General features: G+C 45.3%; 1 protein-coding gene across 1 annotated transcript in view; it reads left to right on the plus strand.

Annotated features, from left to right (window-relative positions):
* The window catches only part of LOC126239638 (troponin C, isoallergen Bla g 6.0301), a 148651-nt gene that overhangs the window by 96011 nt on the left and 32342 nt on the right, over positions 1 to 20298 (plus strand). Inside the window, exon 2 of the mRNA XM_049947874.1 lies at positions 8213 to 8240. Coding sequence (XP_049803831.1) covers positions 8213 to 8240 — 28 coding nt within the window. The remainder of the gene's footprint in view (positions 1 to 8212; positions 8241 to 20298) is intronic.

A 20298-nucleotide genomic window follows, 5' to 3' on the forward strand; every position in this document is an offset into this window, starting at 1 on the left:
GTATTTTGTGAACAAACTGACCTCTCGATTAGGTCTCATTAATGTTCAATGGGGTTCATGTCGGGCGATCTGGGTAACCATATCATTCGTTCGAATTGTCCAGAATGTCTTTCAAACCAATCGCGAACAATTGTGGCCTGGTTACATGGCACAAAATTCCATCGTCATTTGGGAACATGACTTCCATGAATGGCTGCAAACGTTCTCTATGCACCCGAGCATAAACATTTCCATTCAATGGAATGTCCCATGCGTCTAGCTTCAGCCACCATTCCGCGTTCGAAGTCCGTTAAATGCCGTCGTGCGGCTGTAATCACGTCGGAAATCTTTTCACACGAATTACCTGAGTACAGTCCGCCCCGGTATAGCTACATTAGACTGGGAACACCCGAGAAAGATGTCATCAAAGTCAAGAAAATATACCAAAACTTCCAGACCAAGAACATCATAGAACAAAAATACGTCGGTCACTCTTGGCATGATATCTGGAGGAACATACACCACCCGTATTTACCAACAAAAGTGCGGTCATTGTGGTACTATTTTGTGAATAGGAAATTTCCAACGAACGCCAGACTATATTCCATTCACCTGGCTGATTCCCCTTTGTGTACCACTTGCAACCTGATTGATACAGATGAACATCAATTTGTCTGTGGAAATGCGAATAATATATGGTTGTCAATCAGAAAAAAATTTGTAACTATGCAGAGAAAACCGCCGTATTTGATAACGCCAGCGTGCCTTTTATACCCGGAAGAAGAGCTATACCCCACCTGGAAGAAAAATGCCGTCAACTGGTTGAAGGGACACGCGGTATTTTACCTGCTGTCCAGTAAAGAAAGGAGCGAAGGAGATTTTTGGACGTACATTTCCGACCAGCATCACAAGCTACTACGCATGAATAATTATTATGATACATATGCCAATTTCCTCAGAAGAACAGTCATGTGAACTCCATTTTTGATGATGCGATTCAGAACATGAAGAAACGAGAGACAATTTGATCTTTGAAAAACAAATACGATCAAGTGACGAACATCACTATCTGGTTTAGATTTTGATTTTTTTCTAAAATGCCAACGAACCTGTAGTTAATTTTAGTTTGTTTTATTACTTTTAAATGTCAGTTGAAAATTATGTACTACTGTGGAATGTTATGACTAATAAATCGGAAAAAAAGGGTAGCTGAGTGGTCAGCGTGACAGACTGTCAATCCTAAGGGCCCGGGTTCGGTTCCCGGCTTGGTCGGAAATTTTCTCCGCTCAGGGACTGGGTGTTGTGTTGTCCTAATCATCATCATTTCATCCCCATCGACGCGCAGGTCGCCGAAGTGGCGTCAAATCGAAAGACCTGCACCAGGCGAACGGTCTACCCGACGGGAGGCCCTAGCCACACGACATTTCCATTTTATACCTGAGTACAGCTACGCCAGTGCACTCCCTTTTACATCTTGTGTACGCGATACTACCACCATCTGTATATGTGCATATCGCTATTCTATGACTTTTGTCAGCTCAGTGCGAAATCTAAGTATATGGTACTATTTTCGAAGAATGTAATAGCTTAATCGTAGCTATGAGGCCCACATTTAACTATGCGTAGCTCTTTCCTCCTAATCTCTGTCAGTCCATTTTTATACAGATGGTTGTGGGACCTCGGCTGTCCAGTATGAAAAGTAGAACCAAAACACCTTCAGCCATCCAGATTTACAGTTGTTATTTTATTTGAGAAACCAGTTTCAGAGCTACATTAGTTCATTTTAAGGTCGCTGACCGACGTGTAGGAAGAATCCCACCTCTGGTCCAGTCAAAGTAGGGACCAGTGTTCAGTGAGTGGTATCACGAAGATTCCTTCTTGTCATAGCAATCCCTTCGATCATCACTTGCCAACTATTCGGCAAGTGATGATCAAAGGGATCGCTGATCTAGCGGTTCTAGGCGCGCAGTCCGGAACCGCGCGACTGCTACGGTCGCTGGTTCGAATCCTGTCTCGGGCATGGATGTGTGTGATGTCCTTAGGTTAGTTAGGTTTAAGTAGTTCTAAGTTCTAGGGGACTGATGACCACAGATGTTAAGTCCCATAGTGCTCAGAACCATTTGAACCATTTTTTATCGCTGTGTCAAAGATCAATGGATACCAGTCACTGGAGTCTGATCCCTATTTTGAAGGGACCAGAGATGTAATTCTTCCTACATGTCGGTCAAGGGGTCTGAAGATTGCGTAATGTGGTGCTGGAATTGGTTGCTCAAATAAAATAACTGGAAATTTAGATGCCTGATGGATGAAGATTATTATTATTATCAATAATAATAGCATTGTTATTTACTGAGTGATTCACTTTAACATGGTACTGATAATCTTTAAACAACATGTCAATACTATGTCAGTTCTCCAAGAACCTTTTTGCAAACGTTCAGTGCAACTTCTTTCTAGATTTTCCAGCAGACCAGAATTAAATACGAGGGCTATTTTTTTCCAGCCTCCGATCGATCGTGGCATGGAAATCACAGCTAAAATCAAAAGTTTTTATTGGCAGCTGTTAGCTGCACCTTCCAGGTACTCTCTTCATAGTCACCGTTCCGATTCGGACATTTGTCGTTGTGTTGTTTCAACTTTCCAATATCATTGTCTTAGAAGCCAGCCGCCTGTGCTTTTTGTGAGTTCTCTACGCTGTTCTGCAGCTCGTTGTCTGTGCCAAAATACTGTCTTCATGGCCAGCGGTTCATGTGAGAAAACGCTGCGAGAACGTCGTTGTTCCACCTGCATTGTGCGGCCGGGCGTTGTCATGAAGAAGGAAACTCGTGACAATTATTTTATATGGGCTGCACGAAATTAGGAAAAAGCAGACCCTTAATACTTGGCGGGAGACTTTGTTCTTCTAAGCATTTGCTCAGTGTGCGCTCAGAACTCAAAAGTACGAGGTGAACACGATAGATAGGCATATTAGAGACACACATGTTTATGAGACAAACAATTCAGTCATCACTCTCATTCACGATGAAGCATCGAAAGACACATAGCGCCTACAAGGTAGAAAAAAAGATAATAGAATAAATCGGGATGAATAAGAGCCCCTTATGGTTCTGTTTAGTGCTTGATTCACTTTCATCAATATATCGGTTTATCGTCAAAAAAGAGTCAACGCCCTATGCTAACTGTTAAATCAGCTAATGTATATGGATGACATTAAACTGTATGCTTCTATAAGTTCATAGGTGAAACATCTTCCACTAGTAATAAAAGTATTCTCTAACAGCACACATCATTTGCCACAGACAAATGCCCGAAACTGAATACAACGACGGACAAGATCTAAGCTACGTGATATGAGATGGGTGATGCTACCATTGTTGAGCTTATGAATACGACGCAGGCAATTATTTTAGCGTCTATTTGCGAGACGTTCAATGCGTATAACATCAAATCAACCCAACATTAACTTTTTAAATTTTTTAGCATCGTTTGGTTGTGACAGATCACTTTTCTTTTTTACTAATGAAGAAATATCGTGGCACATTGTGTGTTTCCTTGCTGGACACATGTAACGAAACTTGTAATTCTGATTCTGAACCTGGCATTTAAGGTACATATTGTAGTTAGATTTAGAGGTTTTTGCAGGATCCGAAGTACATTCACAGCCTGTTAAAAAATAGTTTCTGTTAACACTGTAAACCGTTTTTTGAAGTCGACAAATCGTGAGTGTACTTCCAGATCATATTACTGTTTCTTTCCTTTGTGTATATATGTCAACCATAAATACACTCCTGGAAATTGAAATAAGAACACCGTGAATTCATTGTCCCAGGAAGGGGAAACTTTATTGACACATTCCTGGGGTCAGATACATCACATGATCACACTGACAGAACCACAGGCACATAGACACAGGCAACAGAGCATGCACAATGTCGGCACTAGTACAGTGTATATCCACCTTTCGCAGCAATGCAGCCTCCTATTCTCCCATGGAGACGATCGTAGAGATGCTGGATGCAGTCCTGTGGAACGGCTTGCCATGCCATTTCCACCTGGCGCCTCAGTTGGACCAGCGTTCGTGCTGGACGTGCAGACCGCGTGAGACGACGCTTCATCCAGTCCCAAACATGCTCAATGGGGGACAGATCCGGAGATCTTGCTGGCCAGGGTAGTTGACTTACACCTTCTAGAGCACGTTGGGTGGCACGGGATACATGCGGACGTGCATTGTCCTGTTGGAACAGCAAGTTCCCTTGCCGGTCTAGGAATGGTAGAACGATGGGTTCGATGACGGTTTGGATGTACCGTGCACTATTCAGTGTCCCCTCGACGATCACCAGTGGTGTACGGCCAGTGTAGGAGATCGCTCCCCACACCATGATGCCGGGTGTTGGCCCTGTGTGCCTCGGTCGTATGCAGTCCTGATTGTGGCGCTCACCTGCACGGCGCCAAACACGCATACGACCATCATTGGCACCAAGGCAGAAGCGACTCTCATCGCTGAAGACGACACGTCTCCATTCGTCCCTCCATTCACGCCTGTCGCGACACCACTGGAGGCGGGCTGCACGATGTTGGGGCGTGAGCGGAAGACGGCCTAACGGTGTGCAGGACCGTAGCCCAGCTTCATGGAGACGGTTGCGAATGGTCCTCGCCGATACCCCAGGAGCAACAGTGTCCCTAATTTGCTGGGAAGTGGCGGTGCGGTCCCCTACGGCACTGCGTAGGATCCTACGGTCTTGGCGTGCATCCGTGCGTCGCTGCGGTCCAGTCCCAGGTCGACGGGCACGTGCACCTTCCGCCGACCACTGGCGACAACATCGATGTACTGTGGAGACCTCACGCCCCACGTGTTGAGCAATTCGGCGGTACGTCCACCCGGCCTCCCGCATGCCCACTATACGCCCTCGCTCAAAGTCCGTCAACTGCACATACGGTTCACGTCCACGCTGTCGCGGCATGCTACCAGTGTTAAAGACTGCGATGGAGCTCCGTATGCCACGGCAAACTGGCTGACACTGACGGCGGCGGTGCACAAATGCTGCGCAGCTAGCGCCATTCGACGGCCAACACCGCGGTTCCTGGTGTGTCTGCTGTGCCGTGCGTGTGATCATTGCTTGTACAGCCCTCTCGCAGTGTCCGGAGCAAGTATGGTGGGTCTGACACACCGGTGTCAATGTGTTCTTTTTTCCATTTCCAGGAGTGTAGATCTCTTCGGAAATCTGCATCCGCATTATCAAGAATATGTTCAATATGAATCGTGCGTTAAGAGTTTTGTACGCAGTGTGTAGCAGTGAGGTACCTTTGAAGAAGGCAAATATGGTAGGATAGCGTTTTTGTTGATGTACTGAGTATACGAGAACTTCCATTTAGTCTTTAAGTAGTTATAAATTTTAAATATTTCTAGCTACAGATTTTCTATAAAAAGGAAATTCTGAGTTTTATAAATTAGCAACTATATGAAATTACTGATTGCACTTTTATTTATTTTTATTTTTTTCTTGTACTAAGTATCACTTCATCAGTGGGTGGTGCCTCTACAACTGGAGCAGATGTTTCGATTTTCAGCTTGTTATTTTGATGTATTGGTATTATTATTCTTGTTATTATTATAACTGTTATTGTAACTACGACTGAAGTACACGCTGCCATTTTCTCATTTGAGTAATTACCCTTTTTAAGTATTACAAGTATGATGTCGTGATTAATTGGTCTGTATCGAGTTTCATCTGATCAAAAGAATCCGGACAGCTATTTGTGGACATTAATATGGGTGTGTCGACCCTTTGCACTGTACTAGAGACACTTTCGATAAGGTTTCTGAATGTCTATGGAGGATTGGCAGCCCTTTCTTCCTCAAAAGCCCAAACCAAAGATGTTGGACGCTGGGATCTGGAGTGAAGTCAACGTTCTAATTCATCCCAAAAGTATCCCATCAGGTTCAGTCGGCACTCTGGTGAAGCCTGTCCATCCCAGGAACGTCATTGTCCACAAAACCATTGCCCCACAGATGCTGCTTCGTGGCATGAGACATTCTCATGCTGATACAATCATCGTCTTCGAAATGTCCCTCTGCTTATGTTGTGCACATTGTTGTAAAATATGTTGATATCCTGCCGTATACACCGTTCAATATAGGGATCACACCCCTTACCGTAATAAAATCTTCAAATGTGTGTGAAATCTTGTGGGACTTAACTGCTAAGGTCATCAGTCCCTAAGCTTACACACTGCTTAACCTAAATTATCCTAAGAACAAACACACACACCCATGCCCGAGGGAGGAACCTCCGCCGGTACCAGCCGCACCTTTACCGTAATACCACCTTCTCCTCTATAATCCACCGTCGATACTACACATGATGGCAGGTAAAATTCTCCAGGCGTTGTTCCAGCTGATTGCCACAAGGTACAGCGTGATTCATCACTCCAAATCACTCATTTCCAGTCATCCACTGTCCAATGGCGTCTTTTACGCCACCTAAAGCGTCGCTTAGCACTAACTACACAAATGTGTGGCTTATGAGGAGCTGCCCGACTAGTGTATCCCATTCTTTTTAACTTCCTACCCACAGTCATTGAGCTAACTGGACTTCTAGTAGCACTTTGCAACTGACTCCTTCCGCTGAATTCATGGGAATTTTTATTTTACAACCACACCCCACAATGCTCGACAGTCCCTGTCCATTAATGCGCGAGGTGTGCAGGTCTGCCTGGTCTTGGTTTAACTGTGATTGTTCATTCGCGTTTCCTCTTCATAACCACTTCACCAACAGTCGACTTGGGCAGCTTCAGATGGATCGAAACGTCCCTGCTCAGGCAGACATCCAATGACTAGTTCCCGTTCGAAGTCACTGAGCTCGCCAGTCGGACCGATCCTGTGCTTACTGCTTCTGTACTGTAAACATAATACTGCTACGCCTACTTCTATACCGGCAGGTCCGCCTCTCGTTACATCTAGCGGCGAGTTCCGCATTGCAGAGGGTCGTCCAATTACTTCTGATCAGAAAAGTGTTCGTTGAACCACATCCCGAAAGGTTACACAAGACCTTAAGGGGGGTAGGGCGTCAAACGGGCCGACTTGGAGCAGAAGAGGCACCACAGGATTTAATTTCCAGTGTCTATAATTTTACAAATAAATTCATAAAACTTTGTCAGCAACACCAGGAAGGATTCAGGATTCACACTCATTTCAGTGGAAGTTCGAAAACATAACAAAATAATTTTTTTTTACGTGCGAAGTTTCATCATTTTTTTCACTTACAAATAGCTGCAATTGTTGCTATAGGTATACTTTTCTTCATAAGTTAGAGATATTCTTCGATGAATTTTGCACAGCATATATACCATACTCACAGGTGTATGAAACTCTAGAATTTATTTAATTTATGAAAAACGAATGAACTGTTATATTTTAAACTTCATGTGTAGAAAAAAAAAAAAAACTTTGTAGTTAGTTACCTCAAATTTTTACCACAGTTTTTAATAGATTTGGAAAATTCTAGAGTTTCATACACCTTTAAGTATGGTTTGTATGCTGTGCAAAATTCATCGAAGAATCTCTCTTACTTATGAAGAAAAGTGTACCTATAGCAACAAATACTGCCATTAGTAAGTGAAAAAAATGATGAAATTTCACATGTAAAAAAAATCATTTCGTCAGGTTTTCGAACTTCCACTCCTATGAGTGTGAATTCTGAATTCTTCCTGGTCATGATAACAAAGTTTTATGAATTTATTTGTAAAAGTGTAGACAGTGGAAATTAAAATGTCCTGTGGTGCCTCTCCTGCTCCAAGTCGGCCCGTTTGACGTCCTGCCCCCCTTAATGCAGCACTCCGTGAAGAATGGGCTACCATTTCCCAAGAAACCTTACAGCACCTGATTGAACGTATGCCTGCGAGAGTGGAAGCTGTCATCAAGGCTAAGGGTGGGTCAACAACGTACTCAATTCCAGCGTTACCGATGGACGGCGCCACGAACTTGTAAGTCATTTTCAGGCAGGTGTCCGGATACTTTTGATCACATAACGTAGTTCCCAGAACCTCATGTTTGCTTTTATTCCCAAACGGCTGCAGTGAAAACATTCCTTTCGAATTGCTGGTATCGATACAGAATCAGTGAGCGTTGGGGACAACGTGGACGTCCAACACTGTTATAACTCGGCACGAATGTACGTTGAGCTGGTTGAGACTAAGTCGCAGAGAGTGACACACCGCTTTCCTTGTGTTGCAGGAGGACCTCCCACCAGAGCAGATCGCCGGTGAGTGGCTGTCGCCGCCGCGGTGGAAGCGCAGCGGCGCTCCCTGATGGCCTGCCCCCTTGGCTCCTCGCCTCTCTCTCACGGAGACCGAGGTCCTTGGGCGATTAACACGTCGTGCGCATCTCTCCAGCAAATATTACAGCTCTGACATCTGGTATCGCTCTATCAAAACTACACTGAGGAGACAAAACTCATGGGATACGGTATGTACATATACAGATGCCTGCAGTATCGCGTACACAACGTATAAAAGGACAGTGTATTGGCGGAACTGTCATGTGCACTCCGGTGATCCACGTGAAAAGGTTTCCTCCGCCACATACCGTCAGGTGGCTTGCGGAGTATGGGTGTAGATGTAGATGTAGATGATTATGGCCGCACGACGGGGATTGACAGACTTTGAACGCCGAATGGCAGTTTCAGTTAGCCACGTAAGTCATTCCATTTCGGAAACAGTTGGGGAATATAGTTTCCCGAGATTTACAGTGTCAAGTGTTTGTCGAGAATACCAAATTTCAGGCATTACCCCTCACCAGGCACAACGCAGTGGTCGACGGATTCCACTTATCGACCGAGAACATCTGCGTTTGCGTAGAGTTGTCACTGTTAACGGACAAGCAATACTGTGTGACATAACAGTCGAAATCAACGTGGACCGTACGACGAACGTATTCGTTAGGTCAATGAAGCGCCATTTGGCGTTACTGAGCTGTGGCAGCAGACGATCGACTCGAGTGCCTTTTGCTAGAAACATGATATCGCCTGCAGCGTCTCTCCTGGGCTCCTGATGATATCTCCTAGACCCTATACTACTGGAAAACCGTGGACTGGTCAGATGAGTCCCGATTCCAGTTAGTAAAAGCTGATGGTAGGTTTCGAGTGTGGCGCGAACCCCATGAAGCCATGGACCCGATTTGTCAACAAGAGACTGTGCAAGCTGGTGGCGGCTTTACAATGGTGTTGGCTGTATTTACGAGCAATGGACTGGGTCGTCTGAGTCAAATTAATCATGCACTGGAAATCTCTATGTTCAGCTGCCTGGAGATCGTTTGCAGCCATTCATGTACTTCATGTTCCCAAACAACTCTCATATCACCAGCCGACAACTGTTCGCAACTGGTTTGAGGAACATTCTGTGATGTGTTGGCAGAAGAGCCGACACCGTGTTGCTAGAGGAGGCCTAAATGCACGCGTTTAAACTCACGCAGACTGGCGTTAGGTCTGGAACAAGGTAAAGTAATTATACTATCAAGAAAAGAACGTAGTTGATTGAATACTTAACTTTAATCCATAATTGGAGAACATCGCTCTTGATGATACATTAATTACAATCTCAGTATAAACTGGTAATGGCGCCTTGCTAGGTCGTAGCAAATGACGTACCTGAAGGCTATGCTAACCATCGTCTCGGCAAATGAGAGCGTATTTGTCATTGATCCATCTGTGGCAAAGTCTGCTGTACAACTGGGGCGAGTGCTAGGACGTCTCTCTAGACCTGCCGTGTGGCGGCGCTCGGTCTGCAATCACTGACAGTGGCGAGACGCGGGTCCGACGTATACTAGCGGACCGCGGCCGATTTAAAGGCTACCACCTAGCAAGTGTGGTGTCTGGCGGTGACACCACATTCTGGACAATCCGACCGAATGATTTGGCAACCAAAATCGCCTGTAGTGCAGCAACTCGACGTGGCATAGAGTCAACAAGTCATTGGAACGATCCTGCAGAAATATGGAGCCATACTGCCCCTACCGCCCTCAGAACTGCGAAAATGTTGCCGCTGCAGGATTTTGTGCATGAACTGACCGCTAGATTATGTACCATAAATGTTCGATGGGATTGATGTCGGACGATCTTGGTGGCCACATTTGCTCGAATTGTTCAGAATGTTCCACAAACCAGTCGCGAACATTTGTGGTCCAGTGACATGTCATCTGTAAAAATGAAGTCCATGGATGGCTACAAATGGTTTCCAAGTAGCCTAACATGACCATTTCCAGTCAGTTATCAGTTCAGTCGGACCAGAGGACCAAATCTATTCCATTTAAACACACCACCAGTTTGCACATCGACTTGTTGACAACTCTGGTCCATGCCCCCGCTTGGTCTCCTCCACACTCGAACCCTACCATCAGCTCTTACCAACTGAAATCGGGACACATCTCACCAGGTCAGGCTTTTCCAATCGTCTAGTGTCCAACCGATATGGTCACGATCCCAGCAAAGGCCCTGCAGACGGTGTCGTGCTGTTAGCAAAGGCACTGGCGTTGGTCAGCGGTTAGACACTGGACTCGCATTCGGGAGGACGACGGTTCAATCCCGCGTCCGGCCATCCTGATTTAGGTTTTCCGTGATTTCCCTAAATCGCTCCAGGCAAATGCCGGGATGGTTCCTTTCAAAGGGCACGGCCGACTTCCTTCCCCGTCCTTCTCTAACCCGATGAGACCGATGACCTCGCTGTCTGGTCTCCTTCCCCAAAACAACCAACCAACCAACTGGCGTTGGTCGTCTGCTGCCACAGCCAAATTTCACTCCGCTGTTGTAACGGATACGTTCGTCGAACGTATCACATTGATTTCTGCGTTTATTTCACGCAATGTAGCTACCTTTTAGCACTGAAATCTCTACCTAAACGCCGCTGCTCGTCGGACACTGAATTGGCCGCGGTGAGAGGCAAGGCCTGAAATATGGTTTTCTTATTTTTACTCTCTCGACATTTTGGATCTCGGAGTATTGAATTTTCTAATGATTTCCGACACGGAATGTCCAGCTCCAACGACGATTCAGCGGGCTATTGTGCCGTGGGGCACTTTCACGTGAAACACATGAGTACAAATGAGAGCTCCGTCAATGCACTGCTCTTTTATACCTTGTGTATGCGATTCTGCTACTATCTGTAAATGTGTATGTCGCTACCCCATGACTTCTGTCAGCTGAGTGTATACGCAGTGATTCAAGTAAATCAGGAGATGGAATCCACAGTAAAGTAACATTTCAATAAACGTTAAGTTCAACAAAAATATGGATTTGCATGGAATGTAGGCTACAAATTTGAATATTAAAGAGAACAAACGATGTATACCGTTTTCATAACTATATTTTCAGAGCCGTCGGAAAAGGAGCAATGAGTCTACTAAGTAATGGGTGTTTTCTAAATGTGAACGTTATGTAGAAACAAAACAACAGACCAGCAGACCAGTAGAGCTCAAAAACGTAACTACAGGAAGTGGCACACGGTATACATTACTGAATAGGACTTGTAATGTACCTACAAGATGATAGTAATAAAGACGTTTAACCTAAATGACTACATAAAATTAAAAATATCAAACGAATGAAGTACATTGGAGGCATGAGTAATGCTACAAAGACACAGCTGAAGTAAATTTCAGCAATGTTTTCACATCTCTGGACTTCCGAAAATTCCCCAACGACACGTCTGCAATTCGGATTACGTTGTCACGAAATCCCCGAAAACGTATTACAAGTCATTTTCATTTTGGGTAACCTGTATGTGCATGTGCTACAGTTTACATAAAAGCACTGTGAGATAAAGCGACCATTGGATGCACTTAAAAGTTTTAAATGTCTTGACCACAGTATTCGAATCATAAACTTGTGGTCAAGACATCTGAGAGTGTTTAAGGCACCGGTGGGCAACAGGTGGCCGGCGGGCTGCATCGGCCCGCGGTTAGCACCAATCCAGCCCGTGGAACAAATCTGAGCGTGGCGCTGCTGAATCTTGAAATTGAATATTTTAAGACCGCTGCTGTAACATGTAAGTAAAGAAACAATGTTCACGACGCGTAAAAAAATGTAAACATCTGAAAATGGGTTGAACACAATGTGAATGAACTCTCTATGAGGCGTAATTTGTTGGCGAGGCGTATCGGGAGAGAGGTGCCATTCACATTGCTGTGTTACCCCATAAAAACTGTCAGGGACGCTATACTTTTGACTTCATGCGCTATGAGCGCTGCTGCAACATCACGCGACGAGGCGGCCTGGGAGCTCAAGTAAGTACGTGAATCATGTCCGCGCGTCCACCGAAATTCTCACGTGCCTGGTTTAGGGTATGTGCATGTGTTTGCATTTGTTTATCTGAGTAACATCCTTAAACATGCACTATGTGATCAAAAGTATCCGGACACTCCCAAAAACATACGTTTTTCATAGTAGGTGCATTATGCCGCCACCTACTGCCAGGTGCTCCATATCAGCGACCTCAGTAGTCATTAGACATCGTGAGAGAGCAGAATGGGGCGCTCCGCTTAACTCACGGGCTTCGAACGTGGTCAGCTGATTGGCTGTCACTTGTGTCATACGTCTGTACGCAAGATTTCCACACTCCTAAACATGCCTAGGTCCGCTGTTTCCGATGGGATAGTGAAGAGACACGTGCAGCACAAAAGCGTACAGGCCGACCTCGTCTGTTGACTGACAGAGACCGTGACAGTTGAAGATGGTCGTAATGTGTAATAGGGAGACATCTATTCAGACCATCACACAGGAATTCCACACTGCATCAGGATCCACTGCAAGTAGTATGACAGCTAGGCGGGATGTGAGAAAACTTGGATTTCATGGTCGAGTGACTGCTCATAAGCCACACATCATGCCGATAAATGCCAAACGACGCCTCGCTTGGTGTAAGGAGCGTAAACATTGGACGGTTGAACAGTGGAAGAACGTTATGTGGAGTGACGAATAACGGTACACAATGTGGCGATCCAGTGACAGGGTGTGGGTATGGCCAATGTCCGATGGACGTCATCTGCCTGCGTGTGTAGTGCCAACAGTAAAATTCGGAGGCGTTGGTGTTATGGTGTGATCTTGTTTTTCATAAAGGGGGCTTGCACCCCTTGTTGTTTTGCATGACACTATCACACCACAGACCTATATTGATGTTTTAAGCACCTTCTTGCTTCCCACTGTTGAAGAGCAATTCGGGGATGACGATTGCATCTTTCAACTCGCTCGAGCACCTGTTCACAATGAACGGCCTGTGACGGAGTAGTTACACGACAATAACAAACCTGTAATGGACCGGCCTGCACAGAGTCCTGGCCTCATTCCTATAGAACACCTTTGGCATGTTTCGGAACACCGACTTCGTGCCAGGCCTCACCGACCGTCATCGATACCTCTCCTCAGTGCAGCACTCCGTGAAGAGCGGGCTGCCATTTCCCAAGAAACCTTCCAGCACCTGACTGAACGTATGACTGCGAGAGTGGAAGCTGTCATCAAGGCTAAGGATGGGCCAACACCATATTGGATTCCAGCGTTCCCGATGGAGGGCGCCACGAACTTGTGAGTCATTTTCAGGCAGCTGTCCGGAGACTTTTGATCACATAGTTTAGTCCCCAGAACCTCATGTTTGCTTTTATTCCCAAACGGCTGCAGTGAAAACATTCCTTTCGAATTGCTGGTATCGATACAGAATCAGTGAGCGTTGAGGACAACGTGGATTTCCAACACTGTTATAACTCGGCAATGGCTTCGTACATAGCACGCGCAGTTCGTCCACCGGGTAGTGGCGTACAGTAGGTTTTCTGACGGATAATTTAGAGGTCATGGTGCATTGTGGAAATATTTTACGATACCTTGTCGATCAACTCCGGTTCAAACTCTTTTTAGCGAGATATGTTTATTTATCTGTTTATTTATCCAATGTGATCTGTATAGGGTCGCCAGACTCTCTCTTACGCCGGAACAGGGTTTCACACGAACAGTTCATTACATCACAGTTACCTAAGAAATAAGAATTTTAATATAATTAGTGTTAAAATATTTATATTTGGCACAATAAAAGGATGACAGCCAAAAAAAGTTGCAGGATAAAATTTTTTATTAAAATTCTTGACCAAGGTTTCGGTACATATAAATATACCTTACACATGTTGTACAAATGGAGATGATGTCTTAATTACTGACGACGCCTTTGGCATAATTGTTTTATTATTCTCCATCGCATGATGTAATTTTAGAAGTTCTACTTCTGATGAAGGTATATTTATATGTACCGAAACCTTGGTCAAGAATTTTAATAAAAAATTTTATCCTGCAACTGTTTTTGGCTGTCATCCTTTTATTGTGAAGAATTTTAACAGTTGCTGCTGCAGCCATGTTTAAAAAAAAATTTAGATTTGGAGTGTCTGAAGTGGCAGTGTGAGTAAATTATACTGACTGTGAACTAACAAAGTTAATATTGGCATTACTTGTACCACTGCAGCTGCAATCACTAATAGTGATAATAGTAATAATAAAAATAATAGTAACAATAATAATGACAATAATTGTGACGACCATATCAATAATGTTACGTAATCAACATAAAAGTTTTCTGGGTTTGGTACCGCATCGTAATGTAAAAACTACTGCTGCTGGAGAAAAAACCAACGTTTCGGCCACGATTGCAGCGGCCTTCTTCTGGGTCTACATTGTGACGCGGTACCAAATCCAGAAAACTTTTATGTCGACTGACTCTGGCCGCCGAAGCCTAAGCAATTATATGTTACGTAATGTTATAAAAGAAGAGTTTATAGGTCTACAAATCAGATATTTTCTGATATAGCGAGTTTTCAGAAAAAGGAAATTTAAGGGCGGCTGAGAATACTGGAAAATGAGGAAGATAAGTTTCGAAAGAGCTATGTAGAACGGTAACGAGTACGTACAGCTACAATGGTAATTTTATTGGTGCTTTAGTAAATATGTCATTACCTGTCTTCTGAAACTGGTGATGTCATTTAGTTCTCTCATACAATGCGGGAGGTTGTTCCAGAGTCGGGTTTCTGCTACTGAGAAGGACTCTGAGAAGGTGGCTGAACGATGGAGTGGAACAGAAAGGATTTTGCTCTGATGGGAACTTGTGTTTCTGCCGTGTTGTTCATACAAGAGCGTTAAGGTCAAAGAGAGATGTGAGGGACAGTATTCGTTGATAAGACGGTAGAGAAGGTAGAGGGTACGGAAATTTCTGCTCTTATCAGCATGCAGACAGGATAGCTGTGCATATGATTAATAAAACAAGGATAGCAGACTCAGACTATTTTACTGATATAAAGAGGCCTTTATATAAATGTTCCACTACAATGAAAGGACTATGCAATACAATTAATACAGTCATACGGAAACTTCGTCCCTTTGAAAGCCATCTTTGTAAAAGCTATCTCATTGTTATCGATCGTTTTGGATCGTGAAACTACGTCCAGATAATGTGTTACTTTCTGTAACAGAAGGTGTCGATAACTGAGTAGCATGGAAAACGAAATGTAATTAATTAGCACTCCACTTTCAGGCACAACGGATGTTCTGCCTGTCGAAAAGCAGTTAGAGGTAACTGATTTACCAAATTCTGTGTTACCAAAGAACCGGAAATAAAGTGCCATAAATTTAGCGTAACGCACAGTGTGACAGCTTGAGAAAAGAGGATGGTGTGTCAGACCAATTTCGAATCCGCTCGGCGGATCAGCGACGTAGTTAGTGCATCGGCCAGCATGAGCCGGTTTTTTGGGATGTTTCCCAGGCTCGTTTAGGCGAATCCTGGGCTGGTCCCTAATTTTCGCCTCAGAAAATGCACAGGCAGAACAGAGTTCAACAATTCAGAGAAGTGACGCACATAACTTCCCTCAGTTTCTTTAAACACTAGACCACTTGTTTTTGTTATTTACGGGCCTCCATCCCCTTACAGCCCTTCCTTGCTCTTACGAAACGTCCCTTCATCGGTGATGCTCTAGTGCATATAATAAAAATACTAGTATAAAATCTCAGCCGAAGGCTTCAATCCCCTGCTCTTGATATTATACTGTTGTTTTTTGTATCCTGCCTGGAAGGCGGCGCGTGGATCTGCTCCTGCAAACTGAAGGGTAGGCCGAATGAAGAACGCGAATAGGAGCAGGAGGGGACAAGCACTTCGGTACTGCGATTAAAATATTAGATGTTTACTATAGGCAAAAACAGGTTAATAAATGGTTACATAACTTTACGTACATCCCGTCGTGAGTAGTACAAGGTCTCAATAGCAAGTCAACACATACTGTAGTTTAAGCGATGTTCCAGGCCGTCTGCTCTCGATGAAACGGGCTGAATCTACAGTGGTGCTCGTAAAGCTGAACAGCGCCTGCTAGAGGGCGCTGTCGTCGGTGTCTGTCATAGTGCCAACTTAAGAACTTGTATTTACGCCGTGGCATCGTAGCTATCGATACCACATTGTTCTTCCGACTTCATAAAGTAACAAAACTCCTTTAATAGAACATGCTGAAATGAAAGTATGCACGTAGGACTTTGGGTAAAATAAAATGTGTTTCTTCATTCTTGAAAATAAAATTAAGTATTTTTGTGGACAAAACACAAGAAAGTAAAATTATTTATTTCCTCTAATTAAACAAAAGCAACCTTCTGTAGCTGATAATCTTGAAATAAATTCCAAATGAACAAAATTCAATTTTTTGTGGGAGACATTGATGGAGATATGTGTCCATGTATTTCACAAGTTTACCAGGTTAAAATGAATTTGTTCCTCTGAGTAGGTAAAATATCTCATATGTAGTACACATTACTAGAGCACAGAAGCACCAGACCAGAGAACTTCACGAGTCTGTTAGGTAACTGACCACCGCGACGACATGAGTGGCATCCGGCCGCGATGTTAAACAAAACAAATTTGCCAAATCTTGAGTACAGCAATCCCGTACGAGACAGGATTATCGCAAAAAGAAGACACAGAAATTCCGCTGAAATCCTGTTTACTTCTGGGGTGACGTTTTTGTGAAAAACTTTTTAGCACGCAACTCTTTCTGTCACGAAGAGAGTAAAACGCAAGAAGGTCCCGCTTTTGTCATATAACACAAAAAGTGTTCTCTTCTTTCAGCAGCTGAGAGTCTGACATCAAGTGGCTAGTCTCTCAGACATGAGCACCGATGTCGCAGTTCACAAATGTATTAAAATGTCTGTCCTTTCGCGCCAGTTTGTTGCTGTGGTATTTCCTCAGCAATAGTCGCCGCACTAATCGATACTTCTGCGTGCACAACCACTATTGCACGCGCACAGACTGTTTGCCTACAATTGCCTGACGTCGCACTCCATCAACAACGCCCTGCCGAATACATGTGAGCTGCCATCTGACCATTTAATGCACTTGATGCACTTGGCCGTAAGAACGGTTTGCAAATTGTAGCGTTGTTTTTGATTTGAATATAGCTATAGTGAGGAATACACGTCACCCAAATCAAAACTAGACGTACCAACTTCCATCATGCTGGAATAATTGCTGGTTAGCAAGTTCTGTTAATCAGTACAACGAAAAGCCAGCTGAAGTTGCTTTCTTTCCCCCCCCCCTCGATGACTAGTTATGGGCCGGGACCCATTTACAAATCACCGTAATAGATAGTCAAAATGGTATTTCAGGAAATACAAAAATCATGTGAAAAATATATACGTATTATCAAGTGCAGTCCGCCCCGATAGCTGAATGGTCAGCGTGACGGACTGCCGCCCTAACGGGCCCGGGTTCGATTCCCGGCTCGGCCAGTGATTTTCTCCGCTCAGCGACTGGGTGTTGTGTCGTCTTCATCATCATTCCATCCCCATCCGGAGCGCAGGTCCAATGTGGCGTCGAGTGTAATACGACCTGCAGCAAGGCGGCCCGACATGCCCCGTAAAGGGCCTCCCGGCCAATGACGCCAAAGGTTCATTTCCATTTTCATCAAGTGCAGATGACCAGTTAAAGCGCTGTAACTGTCCATTTGCACTTCATAATACGTACAGGGTGTGGAAAATAGAAGTGGCCCGGAGGACAGAGTTCCAGGGTACAAAGAAACACAGCAGAGGAAAGGAAATACAGGACTAATCTGACTACAGAAGACGGTGAAAGTACCCACCATTCATCTATTGGCACTTTTAGGTCATGGTCAGCAGGTTGCTGAAGGCGAGTCTAAGCTGGACTGCTGTAATTGCTGATGTCTCACCTGAAATGTTCTGCTGCAGTACTTGAAGACTATGAGGGTTGTTGCGATACACCTTAGACTTGAGGACTCCCCACGCAAATTAATCGCACACTGACAGATCAGGTGGCCTGGATGGCCAGCTAAGGCCGCGACCAAACTGACCTCTGCTAACAACTCTTTCAGGCGTGAAGACTGTGTAAATGAGCTCCAAGATTCGGGCGGCTATATGGGCAGTTGCTCCATCCTCTTCGAAGTAACTGTAGGTGTGCGCATCACGCAGTGTGGTTAAGTGCATACATACACCTCCAATCATATCCACTTGTCCAGGCCACTTTTATTTGCCCCACCCAGTGTATGTTTTTGATATACACTCCTGGAAATTGAAATAAGAACACCGTGAATTCATTGTCCCAGGAAGGGGAAACTTTATTGACACATTCCTGGGGTCAGATACATCACATGATCACACTGACAGAGCCACAGGCACATAGACACAGGCAACAGAGCATGCACAATGTCGGCACTAGTACAGTGTATATCCACCTTTCGCAGCAATGCAGCCTGCTATTCTCCCATGGAGACGATCGTAGAGATGCTGGATGTAGTCCTGTGGAACGGCTTGCCATGCCATTTCCACCTGGCGCCTCAGTTGGACCAGCGTTCGTGCTGGACGTGCAGACCGCGTGAGACGACGCTTCATCCAGTCCCAAACATGCTCAATGGGGGACAGATCCGGAGTTCTTGCTGGCCAGGGTAGTTGACTTACACCTTCTAGAGCACGTTGGGTGGCACGGGATACATGCGGACGTGCATTGTCCTGTTGGAACAGCAAGTTCCCTTGCCGGTCTAGGAATGGTAGAACGATGGGTTCGATGACGGTTTGGATGTACCGTGCACTATTCAGTGTCCCCTCGACGATCACCAGTGGTGTACGGCCAGTGTAGGAGATCGCTCCCCACACCATGATGCCGGGTGTTGGCCCTGTGTGCCTCGGTCGTATGCAGTCCTGATTGTGGCGCTCACCTGCACGGCGCCAAACACGCATACGACCATCATTGGCACCAAGGCAGAAGCGACTCTCATCGCTGAAGACGACACGTCTCCATTCGTCCCTCCATTCACGCCTGTCGCGACACCACTGGAGGCGGGCTGCACGATGTTGGGGCGTGAGCGGAAGACGGCCTAACGGTGTGCGGGACCGTAGCCCAGCTTCATGGAGACGGTTGCGAATGGTCCTCGCCGATACCCCAGGAGCAACAGTGTCCCTAATTTGCTGGGAAGTGGCGGTGCGGTCCCCCACGGCACTGCGTAGGATCCTACGGTCTTGGCGTGCATCCGTGCGTCGCTGCGGTCCGGTCCCAGGTCGACGGGCACGTGCACCTTCCGCCGACCACTGGCGACAACATCGATGTACTGTGGAGACCTCACGCCCCACGTGTTGAGCAATTCGGCGGTACGTCCACCCGGCCTCCCGCATGCCCACTATACGCCCTCGCTCAAAGTCCGTCAACTGCACATACGGTTCACGTCCACGTTGTCGCGGCATGCTACCAGTGTTAAAGACTGCGATGGAGCTCCGTATGCCACGGCAAACTGGCTGACACTGACGGCGGCGGTGCACAAATGCTGCGCAGCTAGCGCCATTCGACGGCCAACACCGCGGGTCCTGGTGTGTCCGCTGTGCCGTGCGTGTGATCATTGCTTGTACAGCCCTCTCGCAGTGTCCGGAGCAAGTATGGTGGGTCTGACACACCGGTGTCAATGTGTTCTTTTTTCCATTTCCAGGAGTGTAGTTTTGTATTTTCGGGAATACCAGTTTGACTATCTGTTACGATGATTTGAAAATGAGTCCCGGCGAGGATCTAGGCTTCGAATAAATAAAAAAAGTGAGATTTGCAACTTTGGTTGCATTTTCGTTGAACTGAAAACTAGACGTATTCTTCTTCATGCATTTACCGCGATCGTTAGTTACAAAAAAGTGTCCAATTGCAGTCTCCATATCACCGGTTTCGGGCAGCTGCCCATCTTCAGATCTGTTACAAAAAATCATTTTATAATTACAAATGGTTTAAAATTTATGTTTAGAAACCAAGATTCTTAAGAAATCAGTTATAACACAA

The sequence above is a fragment of the Schistocerca nitens genome, chromosome 1, assembly GCF_023898315.1.
Source record: "Schistocerca nitens isolate TAMUIC-IGC-003100 chromosome 1, iqSchNite1.1, whole genome shotgun sequence".
Lineage (NCBI taxonomy): Eukaryota > Metazoa > Arthropoda > Insecta > Orthoptera > Acrididae > Schistocerca > Schistocerca nitens.